At 56.6% G+C, this 18,636-nt stretch overlaps 1 protein-coding gene across 1 annotated transcript in view; it reads right to left on the reverse strand.

Moving 5' to 3' along the window:
• Positions 1-6,146: 6,146 nt before the first annotated feature.
• Positions 6,147-18,636, reverse strand: part of KSR2 (kinase suppressor of ras 2) — a 78,856-nt gene continuing 66,366 nt past the window's right edge. The window contains exons 16-19 of the mRNA XM_026088357.1: positions 14,858-14,991; positions 9,452-9,583; positions 6,740-6,869; positions 6,147-6,284 (exon numbers count right to left, since the gene is read on the reverse strand). Coding sequence (XP_025944142.1) covers positions 6,147-6,284; positions 6,740-6,869; positions 9,452-9,583; positions 14,858-14,991 — 534 coding nt within the window. The remainder of the gene's footprint in view (positions 6,285-6,739; positions 6,870-9,451; positions 9,584-14,857; positions 14,992-18,636) is intronic.

Genomic DNA, 18,636 nt, shown 5'->3' on the forward strand with positions numbered 1-18,636 from the left:
GCRAGATTAGGCACATACGTATAGCTTCGTGTGGCTCCCTCCTTACACACACGCTCCCGCACGTGCACGTAKACAGACACCATTCGGAGGAAGCTCTAGTCTGCAAATGCCGTTGCTGGGATCGTTTAGGGAACGTATTGCATATTTATCCACGTGCTGGCGCCTCATTATGCGCTAGCCGTCAAGGCAGCGCAGCATCCCCTGCGTGGGGCTCAGCGGGTGCCGGGAGCTGCTGCTACGACTTCAATTAGCGCCTCCGTCCCTGGCGCGCCAGCTGCGTCGCTGCCCAGTTATGCACCAGCGCCAACCGGTAACGCGCCGGGCTGCTCCGGATTTGTACCCGCGGCACCACTTATTGCAAATGCACGCGATAGGGTGACACCGGGGTGCAGCTAGCAGGACCGGTCCGGGGTGATGCTAGGCTCATGCGTGGCAAGCCGGAGCCAGGGACCCGTCTGGTGGCACCTGCACCCGCGGAGCTGCGGCCACCACCCCAACCTCGCCGTTTGTCCCTCTCCCACGGGCCCGGGACGGCTCCTTCCACCCGGTTTTCTCCTAAACCACATCCCATAAGTTAACGGCAGCATCCACCATTGTTTTCCGCCGGGCTGTTCGGCAGATTTATGTTGTCCCCCCCCAGTCCAACAACGTGGGACCGAACAGCGCGGCAGCCGCGGTCGCTGCATGCCGGGTGCTGGTGGGGGAGAGGTTTCCCGCAGCGCCGGCTCGGCCCAGCCCCATCTTCCTCCTCGCACACCAGCATCCCCGGCCGGGCRCCGAAGCCGGAGCGGCATCTCGAGGGAAAAGAGCTGGCGGCTGGCGGCGGCCCCCGGGAGAGGCAGAGCAGCACGAGCCCGGGGTGCAATCGTTTGCAAAGTTTTTATTGGCATAAATAATTCATACACCGTCACCTCACCAAACACTGCACACGGAAACAAAAAAAAAAAGGAAAGAGAAAAGAAAAAGGAAGAAAGAAAGAAAAAAGAAGAACCACGGGAACAAATGGCTAACCGTTTCGGCAGGTCACAGCAATTCGCACTCAGTCAGACAGCGGAAATTATAAATACTTTCTTAAAGTGTAGAAAACGTTATAAATGTTACTGTACAAATTTACATCGGGGAGATCCGTCATGCCTTTCTCAGGGGTGGGGGGGTTTTTGTGTTTTTTTTTGTGTTTGTGTGTGTGTGTTTTGTTTTTTGTGTTTTTTTTTTTTTTGCACCAGAATCAATTGTTCTTTTCCAGTGACAAGAATTTTGCAACGACCACAACAAAATATATATATATATTTATGTATATATTTATAAAAAGAAAACCGAAAGAGAGGAAAAACGGAAATTAAAAGTAGCTCATTCTGCAGCGGTCAGAACTAACACAGAGAAAACAAAGCAGGCCATCGAGTTCAGTTTGAAACTGTACAGGATTTAGAGCTCGTTATATATGTATATATCTATATACATACATATAGAGATATGTATATATATTTATATATACCTTATGTACAAGGAAATGTAACAGCATACTTTACAGGGACCGGAAACTCAAAAGGCTTTTGCAGCGGACAAAGCTTCCCTTAAGAATCACCATTGGCAAATAAAGAAATAAATAGAAATAAATACGAATAAATAACCGGCGCAGAGGAGGAACTGACCGCGAGACGCCGCGGCAGCRTCTGCCGAGCCCGAAGGCGCCGAGCGGCTCCTCCGAAGCAGAGACACCCCTTTCCGGGTGCCCTGCGTCTTAAATCCAGTGTGTAGCTACTTYGCTTCGTCAGGGCTCCTGCTGTGGTCAAGGGTGTGTTGGACGGAAAGAGCTGAGGCCAGACTCAGCTCGTGACACCTGTTAGATTGCTCAAGGAGGCTCAAGGCTAAGCTGGAATCGGGCAACGGAGATTCCCAGGGGATCGCGGCCCCGTGCAGCCCAAACCGCGCGGAAGATGATGGGGGAAGAGCAGGGGAAAGGTGGGTACGSAAAGAATCGGGATTGCAAGATATGAGTTAGCAGCCGGAGGGGGACACGGTGCTCCGGGGCCGTAAAACACATTTTCCATCCCGGGAGAGAGGCACCGACCCCTCTGCACTGGAACGCGTCGCTCGGTCCGGCCACGGGGTTACGAGGGAGCACGGAGACCTCGGGAAGCCTCCGAGGGCAGCGAGCCGGGCCGAGCTCTCGATCCCGCTAGAGGCCGGGAGAAGGGGGAGAGCGGATCCAGGGGCTCGGCGACGGGCTCCGCTCTCGGCCGGCGCCTCTCGAAATAGCCGCCGTCTCTCCTGCCGCTCCCGCAGCTAAACTGAGCAGCCGGATGAACCTTCTTGCTCCTTCGGATCTCCTATTAGAGGGCATTGTGGAGAGGGTGGGTTTTTTCCTGCGTTCTCTCCGGGCTGGAGGAYGGGATATTTTTAAACCGGGAAAAGAGCAGGCACAAAGCTGGAGTTAAAAAAACAAAGAATGGGGAAAAAAAAGAAAAAGAAAAAAAGGACTTTTTCTTTTTTTTAAATAATTAAGACTTTCAGAAATAAGAAAGCGCGATGCAAATCACAGGGCTGCACAAACCAGCGTTGCGGCGCTGAATGGAAGGAGAGGAGCCGCTCTTCGGAGCTAATTGATGATAAACGCAGGGCGGCTGTTTTTCCATCCACGCTGTTGTGCAACGGCTTTCTCCGCTCGCGGCCYGGGCGAGACGCTGCCGCCGCCGCGGAGGAAGAGGAGGCAGTGCGGCGGCAACGGAGACCTCCTCGCTTGGGAGCGCGGCGGCCGTTTATTCGGAGGGGCCGAGGCGATGCSTAGGACAACAGCTCCCGTGGAGCCGTAGCAATGAGAAACGGGGCTCTTCGAGGCGGAAGAGCAGGGAAGAGCTGCCGGGTGTCGGATCGCTCGTGGACACCCCGGACCCGGCGAGGAAATGCCTTTCGGGAAGGACGCGGTGGCTCCCGGCGCAAGCCTGCGCGACGCCCAGCGGGCGCAAACACCTCGGTTTYCCCCGTTCCGGGCTTGCGGATCAGGCTCGAGCCCTGCACCGTAAACCTGGGAGAGACGGAGGGCAGCGGGGAAGGAGAAGGAAAGAGCGTCCCACCGCTTTCCTACGTGCCCTCGCTATTGAAGTAGCATTTCTTCCTGAACGCAACGTGGAGCAGAGGTTTCGAACCTTCACGTGTTCAGGCTAAAGCAGCCRAAACGTGGGCAAAAGTGCGCCGGAGCAAATCCCAGCGAACAAAGCTGGASCGGTTCGTTTGCAGAGCCGCAACGTCTCCAAGTTAAAGCTAACGTATCCCGTGCTTAAATCACTCAGGATGGTGCCTGTCGAGCAAGTGCATTCAATAAGGGCCTGAAAACGCGTTTTGCTGCCATCCGCCGCTTGATGTCTCGCCTAACGGCCTCGAGGGCCCATCCAAAGCGATGGTCCACAGGGAAACGCCGGCCCGCGGCATCGGATGCCAACAGCGGCTCGGAGCCGCGGCCCCGGGAGCAGCCGCTGCTCACCCTGCCCTTGCCGCGGGGGCATTCGCGCCCTGCCGCCGGGTGACGGAGGCCAGCGCTCCGGCGCCGCGGGAAGACGGAGCCGGATCCACGCCCTGCCGGGAGGGAGAGGCGGAGGGGCTGAGCGCAAACGGGCACGGCCGGGAGGGAGCGAAGCCACCGGCGAAAGGTGACGGCTGCCCGCGAAGAGGCCGCGCCGGAGCCGGGCTCCGCCGGTTCCTGCGCCGCTGATGGGATTTCTCCGCGGGGCGGCAGCTAATAGTGGCGGCAGGTGGGCGGGCGCCGGCTSGAGTGGCAAACCGACGGATCGGCCACGTTGACACCCCCTCCCTTAACAGCAACAAAAAAAGCAATTAAATAAAGGAGGAAAAAAAAACCCCACCCCCGAGGAAGAAGCAAGTCCGCCCGGACGAGCAGCATTAGCCCTGACCACGCTGATTGGGATCGGAGAAGCCCTGCTGTTAAATCGAAGCTGTTTGCCCGGTCGCTCCGTGGGGAACTGGCGGGCGGATACCGACGGAGCGACCCCGCGGGCGCCCCGAGAACTGCCCGCCGCCCCCTCCCTCGCAGCCGGCCCTGGGCCAGCRCGGAGGGTCCGGGCCGCGTCCCGGCTCCGCGCGGCGGGATGGAGCGAAGCCTTCGTCTCACACCGGCAGTCCGCAGCGCCCTCGGCTCTTTGGCAGCGCGCGGAGGGAGGAAGAGGAGAGCTGAAGGGGGGAGGAAGGCACCATCCCTCGCATCCTTCCATCAGAGCCTGGGGGAAAAACACAACGCAGAGCGCGGTTAGCCGAAACGCCTCCTCGCGCCGAGCGAGCGAAAGARGGGGCCGGTAATTACGGAGAAGCAAAGGCCCACGGCAGCCGGACCGTGGCTCCGGGATCGCAAGAGCCTTCGTGAACACGACCAATTACACAGGCTGCTGCGCTGGGGTTCAGCAACCTCTGGCTTTCCTCGTCCGGCTGCCGGAGCCACTCCGCCGCCTCCTCGGAGCATGGATTGGCAATTAACTTCCCTCCCGATTAACGGCTCGCGACCTGGGTGCTTTCGGGGCCATCTGATTGCCACCACCTTTGCGTTGTTCCCGGGTGTGCTGGAGCCCATCCCGAGCACGGGAGCTCACGGGGATGGGATGGAGGGGAGGCCGCTCCGAGGGTGGCACAGGGGGGCCGTGTCCAGCCTTCACTGCGCCCACCACCCTGCGGCCACCTGCCGTTGCAGGAGAGGCGCGAGACGCCCGTCATCCATTAGCAGATGCAGGAGGAGACATCTGCATCTCAAAGCCCTTGGGCAGGCCCAAGGAGGACGCGTGCATCGGTCAGGAGCACCCTCAGGAAAGCAACCCCTAGTTCAGCTTTGCACCCGACCATCTCTCCCTTGGCTTTTGCAGTGGTCGCTTCCCATCTTCCACGGTCTGGGAATGCACTCCAGGACAAAGGGAAATCTCTCCRCTTTAGGAAAGGGTGGGAAACCTCTGCATGGGGCCTCACTAGGCTTTTGGCTGCTGCCTCGATATATGAGGAAGTCTAAGACAAATGTTCCCACTCGCGCAAACTTACAAAGAAAATTAGTTTCCAGGTGATTCTTCTGCATTTTTCCTGCTCTTACCAACAGGCCAGATCCTGAAAGCCTTACTCAGGACCTATCCACACTGCATCTTTGCCGAAGCAGGGGGAGATGCGACTAAGCCAAAGCTCAGAGCAGCATTTGGCCACAGGCTGTGTGCGGTAGACCAGGAGATGATCCCATTTCCCCTCACCTCCGGGCCACTGCTGAAGGCAGTGGCCAGAGTGACTCTGAACAGACCAYGGACTCCCCAGAAATCACCCCATCAACCCATCTGCCCATTTCTCTAGGCAAAAAAAGGGAAAACCAGCCTTCCCAAGAGGGAAAGCTTTGCACGGGGAGGCAATCCCCCCATGCAAGGGCACGCACGATCCCAGGCAGGCACGCGCTGCATACCCCAAGACGTCTCTCCAAGACATCTCCAGGTCAAGGCCCACCTCTGACTCTGTGACCACCCACGTGGACCCGTGAACACCAGGAACTGGGAAGAAGCCCCTACAGCAGATGAAGCTAATAACCTTCATCCTCTGCTGGATCAAACATAGGGTCCCACTGATCTGATGATGTTTGTAGCAACGCAGGGACACTGAGAAGTGACGACTGCACACTCTAGCATGGAGCATGCTGCAGTGGGGATGCCTTCCTCCAGGGCCACCCTCTTCCTCCTGTCCGCTTCGCTCTAGCTCCTTCCCTCCCACCCACATCACCCCTTCACTTTTCCCCGAAGATCCTGATCCTAGCCTGCTCTTGTACATCTTCTAGTTCTTCTTCCTGGCATTAGATCCTCCAATGGAAGCAAATCACCAGGCTCCTCCTGGTCACCTCCAATTTTTACAAGCTCTTTTACCCAGAAGATAGCAGGCAACAAGGACAGCCAGCATTGCAATGACAACCCGCATGTGCTGCAAACGTCACTCTGTGGCCACCCWTCCCAACCCTACCTCGCCCACCCCTTGAGGCAGCAAGAACACACATGGCACTGAGTATATCCACAACTCATCTGCGTGTTCATCCAGCCCCTTCACCCGGCGCCAGCAACATGAGCAGGGTCTCAGGGGGGCGCAGAACAAGCTCCCRGCTGGTTCGAGAGGAAGGTGAAAGCAAAGACTTACTCTGCTGACTTCCAGAAGTGCCCAGGGTGGGAAAGGCGACGGTTCCGCTTTGGCAGTTTCTCCAGCATGTCCATGAGCTTGGTGAAGGTGGGTCTCTCCTCTTGCTCGTAGGCCCAGCAGAAGAGGAGGATGTCCTGCAGCCACACAGGGCCAGGGCATGAGAAACAGGAGCCAAACCCTCTCCGGCCTCATCCCTCAAACCAAACATCTGYCCCACACCCCGACACCAGAGCCCAGCATCCCCCATCAGCTCCTGCAGGGAAATCTATTTTTTGGGCCCCATCTCCATCACGGCCTCCTTGTGAAGAGCCGGGGYGAGCAGGGGATGTGCAGGTCTTATTAATATTTGGGTAACGACAAGAGGAACCGAGTCCTCGCCTTGCAGGCTGGGGAAGAAGGGATGCCTTGCTTTTCTGCTGGCAGATCACYGGCACGGCAGAGCGTTGGCCGAAGTGCACACCACCCAGGGCGTTCACTGGTGCCGTGTCCATGCACGGTCCCCCTCCATGCATGCACCCACGCATGCACGCACCCACGCACACGTGCATGCAYGCGCACGCAGCCCCGCCGTCTGCCCCACGCCACCTACCGAGATCTCCTTGCCCATTCCGATCTGGCTGAGGTTGGGCTTCATCCCTCTTCCCACCTGCCATATTATTGCCTCTGCCGGCTGCGTCTTGAAGGGCCATTCCCGCGCGTGCAGCTCATACCAGATAGTGCTGCGGGAGAGAGCGGCACCGCGCGTTAGGAGAGYTAAGGAGCTCAAAGGCATCCCGAGGGGGGAAGTCTGAACGGCGCACTTGCCTCCACGTCCTCTCCCTGCTCAAAAATCATCCAGAAAAAAAAACGTCTAGTGACCACCTCCAGGAGAGGTTTCTCAGAAGGCTCTTCACAAAGATGTTACTGCTCCTGTTTTACAGACGGAGAAACCGAGGCCGCCGACCTGGCCACGAAMAAGCCACCAGGTCACTGGCGTCCTCCAAACAGCCTCACCCCCACCAGCAGGATCCAAAATACAAAGGCGCCTCGCGCTAGACGGTAAAACCCCGCAGCACGGCCGCTGCGCGCGGACGCTCAGCACCCCGGCGCGGCGAGGGCRACACGCCAGCGGCGAAGCTGGCCGGCGGGCGGAGGACGGGCTCGGCAGGCAGAYGCGATAGGAAGCCCGCAACATCAGGTGGGAATTGCCCCGCCGCGCTGCGATAGTGCTTCGACCCGCTGCATGCGGAGTAGCTTGATAGATCAYGCGGGGGGTAGATACGGCGTCCGGCTGCTGGGCTACTTTTTACAACCCGCCACCTGCTCCGGCCGCATGCGGAAGGGAACTTAGCGGAAGGAGGAGCGCGAGAATTTGCTTTTGCTCTTTTTTTTCCCCCTGCTCCGCGAAGAGCATTCGGCTGCCAAAGCAACGGCGCGAGCCGGCCCGTCCGGCCTCCCGGGGCAGCAGCGCTGCCGCCTCCCAGCGGAGCGACAGCCCCGGATGCCGCTGTGCCGCTCTCATCGCTACGCCGAGGACTGACCTCCGAAGCACCTCGGTCCTCATTTCCATGTCAACCTGCAGCACCTTCATTCCTGAATTCAGCCAAAATGAATAATCAGCTCTGGATTCAGCTGCTCTCTCCCTGCGCAAGCCCCTGACGGACCAGATGCCGAGASGAGCTGGAGCTGCGGCCGGTTTAAGCTGCTTTCCCTCTATTCGGCCATGGGAATATCTCCAAGCAGCTTCCCGAGCGGGTTACGGCTCCCTGGTCGGTAACGGCCCAAGCCGCCGCTGCAGCCCCCGGGGTTTTGATCCGCTTCCCCCATGCTTTGAAGCCACATCAATCTTCTGCTTCCGCGGTGCTCGGGGACAGACAGGCCTGTCCGCGCGTCTTGTTCTGCTCCGTGTTTATAACGCGCGCCGAGACGTGACTTGAGGGGGAGAAAGGGGAAAAAAACCCAAACCCCGTATCGCCTGTGMCAGCAGCGATCGCCACGCACCGCAGACCGCAGGTGGCGGGGGCAGACGCACAGCCCCGCATGCTTCCTCTTCCGGGAATTCCCAGAAAAAGCAGGAATCCGTCGGCCGACGGAGAGCACGCCACGGCGGGCCGAGCCCGCAAAGCGGCACCGGCACGCGGGCGAGCTCCCCGAAAAGCACCCCGCGCCACCGGGCTCACGGCCCCCGCCGCARTCTCAGTTCCTCACTTCTCGGGGATAAGAGAAGCCCCTGCTGCAGCCGGCCCCGGCGTGCTCCGAGGATCCCCCCGGGGAAGGGGAGGTTTGGGGCCGCGCTGAGCACCGCGGCCCGGCGGCCACCTCTGGAGCRAGCCTAGCAAGAAGGCAGCCGGCATCTTCCCAGGCTCAGGGAACGCCAGAAAGAAGAACGAGCAAAAACGGGGCAAAACCTTCTAAAGAAATCGCCCGCAACTTTATATAAGTGCAGAACTCTCCAAAAAAAAAAAACAACCAACAACACCCAAACAACTTCAGGTCTAAATAACTGACTTTCACTTAGTTCGATAAGATCCCTTAATTACTTCTCTCTTTTTTTGTGCTAAAGTTATACCTCGGGGGGGAAAAAACCTCCAAACCCTTACAGCTTTAATTACTGCATTTTTGATGGAAATATCACATCAGTTAACAGCTCCCCATAAACTAATCACTGCAGCCTGCAGTCTTTATGGTGTCCATCGGCACAGCGCGCAAGAAAATTAATCCACCGGAGAAAACCTATAGCCCTGCRTCCGCCCCGAGAAAGATTTTATCGGGGGAATGATTGGGCTCCTGTCATAAAGGATGTTTTCTTTTCGATAAATAGCGTGAATGATTAACTGGTTCGCTGAGCGCTCTCACYGAAGGAGATTCATCAATTATTGTATTCGCGGGCGTTTGGCATCTCCTCCCTCTGCGAGCCTCAGTTTTACAGCAATGCTCCGGCTCTGCTTAGCCCATTTGCAGGCATCCAGCAGGGAGAAGGGGGGGGGGATTTTGAGCATTGCTGCACCCCCGTCCCGCTTTCAAACTGGTTTCCTGGCACTAGCCAYGCTAGGAATATTAAAGGGCATCACGGCGAACGCAAATCCCCAGGAAGGGCTGATTCTTGTTTCCCAAAGTCAGCCCTGATCTAGAGCTGAAACTTGGGGATTTGGTGATTTGGGAGGGTTTAACTGGAATTTTCCTGAAGCTGAAGGTGCTCTGATGCCAGCAACGGGAGCTCCCGCTCCGCTTCCCCTGCCCCTCCAGCTGCTCGGAGCAGGTCACACCCGACACGAGCGCGCCGGTCCTCTGCCCCACGCATAGGCCCGCCGCAGGGACTCACCCGAGCGCAAAGACATCCGAGTGCTTGGAGAAGGGCAGCTTGTCCTCCTCGGTGTCGGGCGAGAGCTGGCGGATGATCTCCGGCGCGAGGTGGCACAGCCAGCCGTTCTGGATCCGCAGCTTGTTCTCTCGCCTGAGGAAACACAGAGCCGGGGCCGTGGGGGCCGCAGCGGCACCCTTCCCGGGATGCTGCTGGCAAACCACCCCGCAGCACCCTTGTGAGCCCTGGGTCTTAACCCTGCCGGGATAAATGGAGCACCACCGTTTCGGTGGCAGCACTTCTGCCCTGATGAGGCACAGGGCCGGAGCGGGACCGTGGGATCCTCGCTGCCCGAATTGCACCAAAAGTCCTCAAAACAGCATGGGCAAAATGTGACCTGGGGTTAATGCCAACAGTATGAACAGCTGGTTCAGTGTTTCTCACGGCAGTCGGACAAAGACAGGGATGAGCAGGAGGTTCGGTGCCGGTGGGCAAGGCTGCTCTAGTCAGCCCTAAGGATTTCCTTCCCCTTCGCGCCTACGTGACACCGAACTTTGCCCAGCAAATGTGAGAAACACATGGAAAAAAAAGGGCACACTGGCACTGCAGGCGCCCATAGGGCTCCACTAGCACATGGAGGGGACGAGGCAGGGACAAGCGGGAGAGCAAGGCTAATAAATGACACCCCTCCTTGACCCCGAGCCGCTTGACAAAGATGGATGTCAAACACACAGCCCTACCAAAAAAAAAAAGCCCTTCCATGTTCTTTGCTGTACGACACTGTATTACACACAGGAAACCTGCCAGAAGCCTGACTAGAGAGCAAAGCGCCCAACCGCCTCCACAGGAGCATCTGGTTGAGGTGGAAAGAGGCTGAAGGTGCTGCGTGAACCTGCTTTGCTCCATTAGCCAGGGCCCCTGGCTCTGCAGGGAGTCTCCCGCTTTCCCACTGCCTCCCAGGATGCTGAGAAGCTGTTTGGTCTCCTGGACCAAAAGATGGCCCATGCCGCCGGTGGAGCAACAGCATGTTTCTCGGACACTTTGGGGAGCCAGGGCTCCTTGGCGTAGATCTAGCTTTTACCTCTGAGCAGGAAACACGAAGGCTGGACGAGTGAAGACAGACCAGCGTTTCCCCTGTGAATGGTGCAGGCTTTATTTCTTGATAGCAGGACTCTGATGACACTTGGCCCAATCCCTTCCCTCCTGCTTCTGGCATCCCAAAGAACTCAAGGCAAAGTGTAGCAAAACAGCAGAAACAGCAATTCCCTCCTCCATTCACTCGCCTCCTTTGCAGAAGGAGCACGAACTGTCAGAAGGTGTTCATGCCTCTGCTCGGGTCACTGCTTTGCTGGAGAGAGTCCAGCAAAGGCCACCAGGATGGTTGGGGCTGGGGCACAGGACATACAAGGACAGGCTGAGAGAACTGGGGTTGCTCAGTGTAAATAAGAGAAGGCAAAGAGGAGACCCTATTGCTCTCTCCAACTACCTAATGAGTCGAAAAGATGAAGTCAGATCTTCTCAGAGATGACCAGGGACAGCAAAAGAGGCAACGGCACAACTTGGAGAAGGAAAAAAAGTTTCACAAGGGGAAACTCCAGTTAGAGATTAGGAAAACATTTTTCCCTGTGCGGGTGGTCAAATAAAGGGGCCCAGAGATTGGGGGAGTCTCCACTGACCTGACAAGGCTCTAAGCAACCTGATCTAAGCTGGCCCTGCTTTGAGCAGGAGGTTGGACTGGGGACCATCAGAGGCCCCTTCTGACCTAAATTATCCTATGATAATGGTCTGGAAAACTGTCTTTTCAGGTGTTTTATAAGGTCACCCCTCAGATCAACCATTTAAGCCACCTTCCATCTGGCCTACAGACATCTTTCTGGTGTTGTTCTCCTAGTCCGTTACCCCTAAACAGCCTGTCCAGCAGGTTGCCCAAGACCCTGTCCAGATGGCTTTTGAATATCTCCAAGGACAGAGGCTCCAGAACCTCTCTGGGCAGAGTGCTCAGTTACCCTCAGGTAGGTTGCTTCCTCATCCCTTCGCCTTCCAGCAGGCACATACGATGTACCACTGGCATAAAAAAAAAATCCTCCAGGCACTTGTGTGGCACTCGCCTTGCTCCTGCTCTACAAAATCAATGTTCTTCCCTCACCGGCAGAAGGTAGGTGTCCACTGCAGGGACAAGCCACCCTGGATGGGGCTGTGGGACACAGGTGGTCTAACAAGGAGTTACCCCATGTTACTTTGCATTTATGGTGAGCAAAGAGCAGGTAAATGGTCAGGTACCACAGTGCAGCTGATGGATGGTGACTTGTTAAGCAGCTCGATCATGTCTGAGCCAAATTTGGCAGCGTAAATTTGCAGAAGGTAACAGAAGCTGCGTGACATCATATCAGGACAGAAAGCGAAGAGCCTGACTTTTCATGAGGAGTTTTTGGCTTTTGGTTGCCTTGATTCCCTCCATAGGATGCCAATCCCCATGGGGTGAGGGACAGGCTTTGGAGTCACCTGTCTTCCCGAACTTCAGTCTGGGACCAAAATCTCAGAGCTTGGGTCTACCTCGCTCCGCACAGCAGCCCTTGTTCTGGTGGCAAGACAGAAACCCCCGCCACCCTGTGGCTCTGATCCCACCCATGCTGAGAGGTGAACCCCCCTCCTCCAGTGTGCTCCTGGTCCTGTTTTCCCCAGGCTTTCTCAGGCAGACTGTGAGCAAGCCATGTTGCCCGTTAGAAATGCGGCCACCACGGCGTTGAGTGAAGAGATAGCACTGGAGGCTCGGGACAGCACAAGGAACTGGCTCAGCTCATTACATCTCCGTCATCGCTCCGGGAACTTGACAGCTCCTCTTCATCTTGGTCGCGTAGGAGGGCGTCTCGGCAATCAAGAGCATCGGTGACGCTCAGGCGCCTCTGTTCTCTGGGAGGCAGAGGCAAGAGCACTCCAGCACAGGAGGGAAGCTTTCAGCTCCCACCGGCGAGCTCCGATTTCCATCCTTGATCTGTGCGCAGGGCTCTTAATTACAAGCCGGCATTAAGCACTGGGGTCAATTAAGAAAGGCACAAAGGTACTTTCTCTCCCTTCCCCACCAGGGCTCTTGACGTCTGTGCTCATGAGTCTTGTCCGCGGGAGGGCAAGGTGGAGAGAGACAACCAGGCAGGCTCAGATCTGCTCCTCAGTCCTCAGCAAGCCAGGCCTTGGGCTTGTGGCCTTTTTTTTTGCAGTCCCCCTCTGTTCTTTCCCAGCCTGTGACAGCTCTGAGATGATTCAAGGTAGCCCCTTGCTGAGGTCCTTGGGTGCTCAGGCCACCCGATCCAGTGGCACCCCAGGATTGGGACCCCCAGAACACTCCAGGAGGCTCTGGCAGTGGGATCCGGCTCTGAGCTCCAGCGTGAGCCCACCTCAACTCTCTCCAATGCTCACGGACACCTGAGTGTGCAGCCTAAGGGCTGCTGAACTTCCAGCAACGAGGGCTGAGCTGTAACAAAACCCCAGAGCTGGTTAAATTAAGGCAATTTGGGGTTTCATAACAAAAGTTGGGCTGATTTCATACACAACATGGCCACTTTGACTAATAGAAAGGAACAGAATCAAGTGAGCGTCTTGCAAAGCCCAGTGAACGAAAAGCAAGCTTGCAGTTAAAAGCAAGAGCAGAAAAGCTCTTCAGACCACTCAAAATCCACCTCACGCTCTTCCTAATTGTGGAACAGCCCTACCAAGTCCAACAATGTTTTATATAAAGGAAAGATAAATATGATTTTATCAGGGTGAGATGTTCGATTAGAAAGTCTCTTGAACGCAGCTATGATAGCCTGCCTTATTTTGAAGAAGAGCAACTGCATTAGTGCACAGACTGCAAAAAACAACTCAAGGCAAGCCTTCGCTAGGAGGAAGAGGAGGGTTTTTAAATCGTGGCAGGCGGCACGCTGCAGTCGCCACAAGGCAAGCCCTGGTGAAGACAGACCAGTGCGTAGTTCTCATCCACATCTGCAAGCCGAGGCAAGAGCACAGGCCTTCCCTTGACCTGCAACAAGCTCCCTTCTCCACGCCGATGCTTGCCCAGCAGCCACACAAGCCTCAAAGGTCCCAAAACTGGACCATCCCTGCTATTCTTTCTCTGGGAGAAACCATAACAAGCAAAAAAAGTCCCTCAGGAAAGCAGAAAACCCTGTCTGACTCAGAGAGGATGACTGATGCAGCGATGAAAAGGGAAATCAGAACACCAGACACTTTCTGCTTCAAAAGCTGTAGCAGCTGGTGAGTGCAGACCCCCAAAACTGGAAACCTTCCCCTAGAGCTCTGGCAGCGGCAGATGCATACCGAATCCATGCGTTTTAGTGAAGTGAGCAGTCAGGATAAGCCATACTGAAAGCTCCTTTTCTGCAACATTTCTCCGCTGTAGGGCTGCCAGGGAAAACAGCAGGCCTGCTGTATTTCTTGGGCTTTCAAAGCTTTTGGCCAAGTTTGTGCGAAAAAACGGAAGACAATAATTATGCAAGCGGTAAGAAAAGGCCGGCAGTGCAGTCAGCCACTTTGTGTGACAACCGAATGCCAGCAAGAGGCACGGGGAGAGAAAGACGTGACTCCTCGAGTCCTTTCACCTCGCCACGCCGTAACTACAAAACCATATAAATCCGAACACGCACTTTCTCTCCCGAGCACCTTTGGGCTCCGAGAGGGATCAACCCGGGACTGCTGGTGCAGATAACACCGCGTTTGCATGTGTAACTTTTAGCGCAAAGTTTTCGGTGGAAAACCTCTCTCACGCTGGGAAATAGCAGGAATAGCAGCAACGCTCGGCAGCCAGCGAGCTGAAACAGATGCCAGAGGATTATAGGGGCTGCACCGGGGAAAGGCCAAGGTACGAGCCGGCTTTCCTGACCCCAGTGAAACGGATCCCAAGGAACATCTCACAGGGGGTTTTGGGCATGGAAATGAGGCATGACCCCAGGAAGAGTTCGGGGCCAAGAGAGCCAGCCAGAGCCAGGTCCTGCCCCTCCGTGTCAAAACGGTGCCGGAGGCAGGTACGCAGCAGCGTGCTAATGCACACTAGTAAAAGCAAAGCTGCTTCCCCAACGCTGGGCTTCGAAAGTAAAATAAAATACAAGGAAGCAGCCGTGCAGCTCCAGGCCGGCAGCGTGCAGTACCTGCGCGGGAAGAGGCAGGGACGGCTGCTTCCCATGTGCACAAACCAATCCCTCAATGCCGCAGCTGGGGAAAGAGCTGCTCGGGGGGACGGCGCAGCGCCAACGGGGAGCAGGCAGCCACCGTTCACCCCGTGGAGCCAGAAACACCTGGCGAAGGCAACGTCCTCCACCCAGCTCCTGGCCAGTGTGTCAAGAGCAGCACGACTTCCTCGCAAAGGGTCGGCTGCTTCGGACCGCGGAGGGCGACCCCGGCGCTCCCCGCCGGCTGCCCACCCGCGTGGCGTCCTACCTGCCCGCCTGCAGCACTCCCGAGATGCTGAAGAGGCCGAAGTCCGTGATCACCACCTTCCCGTTATCGTAGAAAACGTTTTTCGACTTGAGGTCTTTGTGAAGGATCCCCTTGGCGTGCAGGTAGCCCATGCCCTAGGAGTGAAAAAGAAGACAAAAAAGAGCTGAAAGAGAGAAAAGAGGATTAAGGCCGGAAGAGATGGGGCAGCTCCCGTGATTGCTGTGGCAGGGAGAGCCYGGGGCAGCGCGTCCACACTAGAAACCCAGGTCTGGACCAAGCCGAAAGCAGGTTGCACATCCCAAAATGTCCATTAACACTCTGCCTAGCTTGCCCTGCAAAAAGGAGCGAGGACGCGCAGCCGGCGGGTCGCCGGGTTGGGACGGCTGGTGCTCACGGAGGCTCGGAGAGAGCCACCGCGGGAAGGAGCCCGAGCCCCAGCGCTCTCGGCTGCGCTGGTGCCCGCTCCTCTTCCCGACTCATTTCTCACGCAGCAAAAGCGACGGCCTGCAACGTCGCGCAGCCGCTCTCCCGCAAGCCTCCGCTGGGAAATTGATGATGATGATTTGGCCTTCGTCTTCTTTCGGGTTTGGGAGCCGAGGGGTAATAAGTCAGAGCTCTCCATCACCACCGCTGCACGCCCGGCCTGAGTCATTAACGCTTCCCACACGCACACCGACACCACCAGCTTGGAAACAGGAGCCTCGGAGGAGTCCTGGCTTAATTCTTTTTCCCTAGGAAAAGCTACCTGGTGGTTAATTGAAACTATTGCTAATGATGCAAAAAAGGCCATGGGTGGGAAATCCAAACTCGCCGGCACGGGGCTTGTTTAGCATCAGCAAATGGAGCAGACTGCAGACAGCTCCACGCGGCGGGTGTTTAACTCCGTAGGATAACCAGCCTTGCGCACGGGAAGAGCAGCGAATGCCATTTATCCCGGCTTTAGCAAGGCTTCCAATGCCGGCTCACGTGACACGCTCATAAGCAAACGAGAAAGACTTGTTTGAGATGAAACTACCTCTGGATAAATGTAAAACGGGACCGAAAACTGTTACTCGGGAGCAATTAACAACTGTTCATCGCCAATGCGGAAGGATTTATGGAGTGGATTTCCTCGCGCGCAATATTTTCGTGTATTTTCATTAACCACGCAGGCAGCGGAACAGGAGTATGTTTTTAAATTTGCAGATGACACGGAGATGGGGGGGGCACAATCTGCACGGGGAGGCAAACTGCAACGCAAAACGATCCTGACAAACTGGAAAAAAGCAAAAAAAGCGCAAATGCAGCTGGAACATGGCAAAGCCCCGAACGGATCAAGGAATAACCAACGGCACGAACAAGCAGGGAACAACACCCCAGAGCTGCCACGTGGCCGGGATGCCACCACCCGCACGTCTCCCACCCTGCGCCCACTCCAAGGACCGTGTGGATGGGGAGGGACCAGTGGATGTCAACAGAAGAAGAGGTGGCGTTGCACAGCCAAGTGTTTTATATATAGCCTCCGTAGCAGCTAAGAGGTGCCTATAGGGAAAAGCACATTGCACGCACAGAAATCCAGAGGCAGGTCCACCAACCCCTTGCTCTCTCCCCGTGGAGGACGTGCTATCCAAGCTGCTTCCCAGACTCGAGGCCAGGATCTCATGGCAAGGCCAAACCTTCCTGGGAGCTGCACGTGCATTTGCTCATTGCGATTTATTCACTTTGGCAACTGGGGGAGGTGCAGGCGTGGGTTGGATTTTGGGAAACGGAGCCGAGCCTTTGCTGGAGGTGTTTCCTGAGGTGCTCTTGGCCTGGCAATCAGCCCTGCCAACAACCCCCCGCTCCCGCGCCTGGCTCCACGGAGTCCAGCGCAGATCCCACTGCAAATTCCATCCCCGCCGGCTTTGCCACGAGGATCATCTGCGAGAAAGCAGTCCCCGCGCAGTAATGCCTTCATTTGCGCAGATGCTCTGCGTGCGTGAAAAGCCAGCTCCCTCTGCCGGCTTAGCTTCTTAAACAAATTAACTTTCGCCTCCGGAAGATCACAGCGTAACGAGACCCCTTGCACCCAGTAATCCAATAAGCTTAGAGGATCGACTAGCTCAGACGGATGAAATTGCCCAACCGCTGTGACGGCGGTAGCGCGGCCCAGGCATCCTCCGCGCTCTTACGTCCACCTCCTTCGGGTGACGCTGCCCCAAGCCCTTCCCTAAGCCAAACCAGCGGGAGGTCTTTTAATAAGGTGCTGAAGACGCAAACGGACGTCACGGAAAGAAACAGCAGGCAGGAAGCATTGGGTGATGCAGCGAATGGCTCCCATGGGGAATGAGCCCTTGCTTGGCGCAGAAACGCATCCTCTTCCAAAAGCACCAGACCTGCACCCATGGCTCTGTTAGGAAGCACCCTGGCAAGCTCTGCGGTGGCCTTGGCTGCACAGCTGTCCAGCGAAGGGTTAGGGAGATGGAGAGGAAGAGCAAGTTCATGGCTGTGCCACCTCTCTTCCCATCATCACTCAGTCGGGGAGGGGGCTACCACAGCCCGACAGGGACGTTCTCATCTTTCAAGGTCTTTGGTTGAGGCCAAAACAAGACATCTGGGTTCCTCTTCGCTTGGCACCACCAGCCACCTCCAGGTCCACCAGAACATCTGCTGCTACGTGACATCGAGATGCAGGAAAGCAAAGAAACTCCGAGAAGCCCTCCTGCCACATGGGCGGTGCAGACACCAGCACCAGCTCCGGCCAGGACGCAAGCACAGGGGCCRCCGCGACAGCGGTGCAAGGCACCTCTCCTGCACACGGCAGCTGCTCTCTCTAAACCCATGCTGTGCGCGTGGCGTGCTGGACCTCAGCACCCGGCTCTCCCAAGCACCAGCTTCGTCCCCCCGCGAATGACAGCGACACCCAGGTCACCCCCAAAGGCCTTTTTGCCCCAAAGTGGGTTGCGGTGGGAGCAGCCCCCCAAATCCCACAAGGGGAGAGGAAGCAGGAAAGCAGGTTTGCTGGTGCTGGGGAGAAGAGCAGGTCTGAACGCATTAAAGGCTTTAAGATCGCTTTTAGGCTTCAGCGGACCTCACAGGCAATACTTTTCCACGGTGGCTCTTCCTTCGCGTAGATCCAGTGCCAGCGACTTCCCTAACGCCGGCGATTCCTCGCAGCTCCACCGAGAGGTTTCACCTGCAGCTCAAACATGTGCTTCTGCCCCCGGTTTGGACAGCTTTCAAATCCACTCTTAACGCAACGGCAGCTGCAGAAAACAGCAGTCTCCTAGGCTGGTCCTTAAAAACGCGACCAGCTGCCTTTCCCTCTTGTTGCCTCCCGGCCATAACGTGGCTCTCACCCACGTCTCCTGCTTGGCGGGTCGCCCCGAGACCCTCCTTGCGGACACGGACGAGGGGGTTACGGAGGGCCCCCAAATTCGGCAGTGCGCTCAACTCGGCAAAGCAGTTAAGCTCATGCTTAACCGTCGGCTCCTGCTCAAAGCCTAGCGACTTCCATGGAAATTAAGGCAGTGCTTGAAAAACGACATGCGCTTAAGAGCTTTACTAACGCTGGGTCTAAATAAATGCGAAACAGGCAATTGGAGAAGAGGAGATGGTCCGAGCGCAGCCAGTTAGGGAAACGGCACCATTCAGGATATACTCCAAAACATGGATTTGAATATTTAAGCAGGTTTAAGCTGCTGGAATAACAACCTTTTTCACGGAAACGTGTTAAATATGAAACTATCCCCGGACGAATTGGTCTTGCTGGGGACTCGAGGCGCTGACCGACCTGGAGCTGGGCGCGAGGGCAGCGTTGG

The sequence above is a fragment of the Apteryx rowi genome, unplaced genomic scaffold (assembly GCF_003343035.1).
Source record: "Apteryx rowi isolate R43461 unplaced genomic scaffold, aptRow1 scaffold_768, whole genome shotgun sequence".
NCBI lineage: Eukaryota > Metazoa > Chordata > Aves > Apterygiformes > Apterygidae > Apteryx > Apteryx rowi.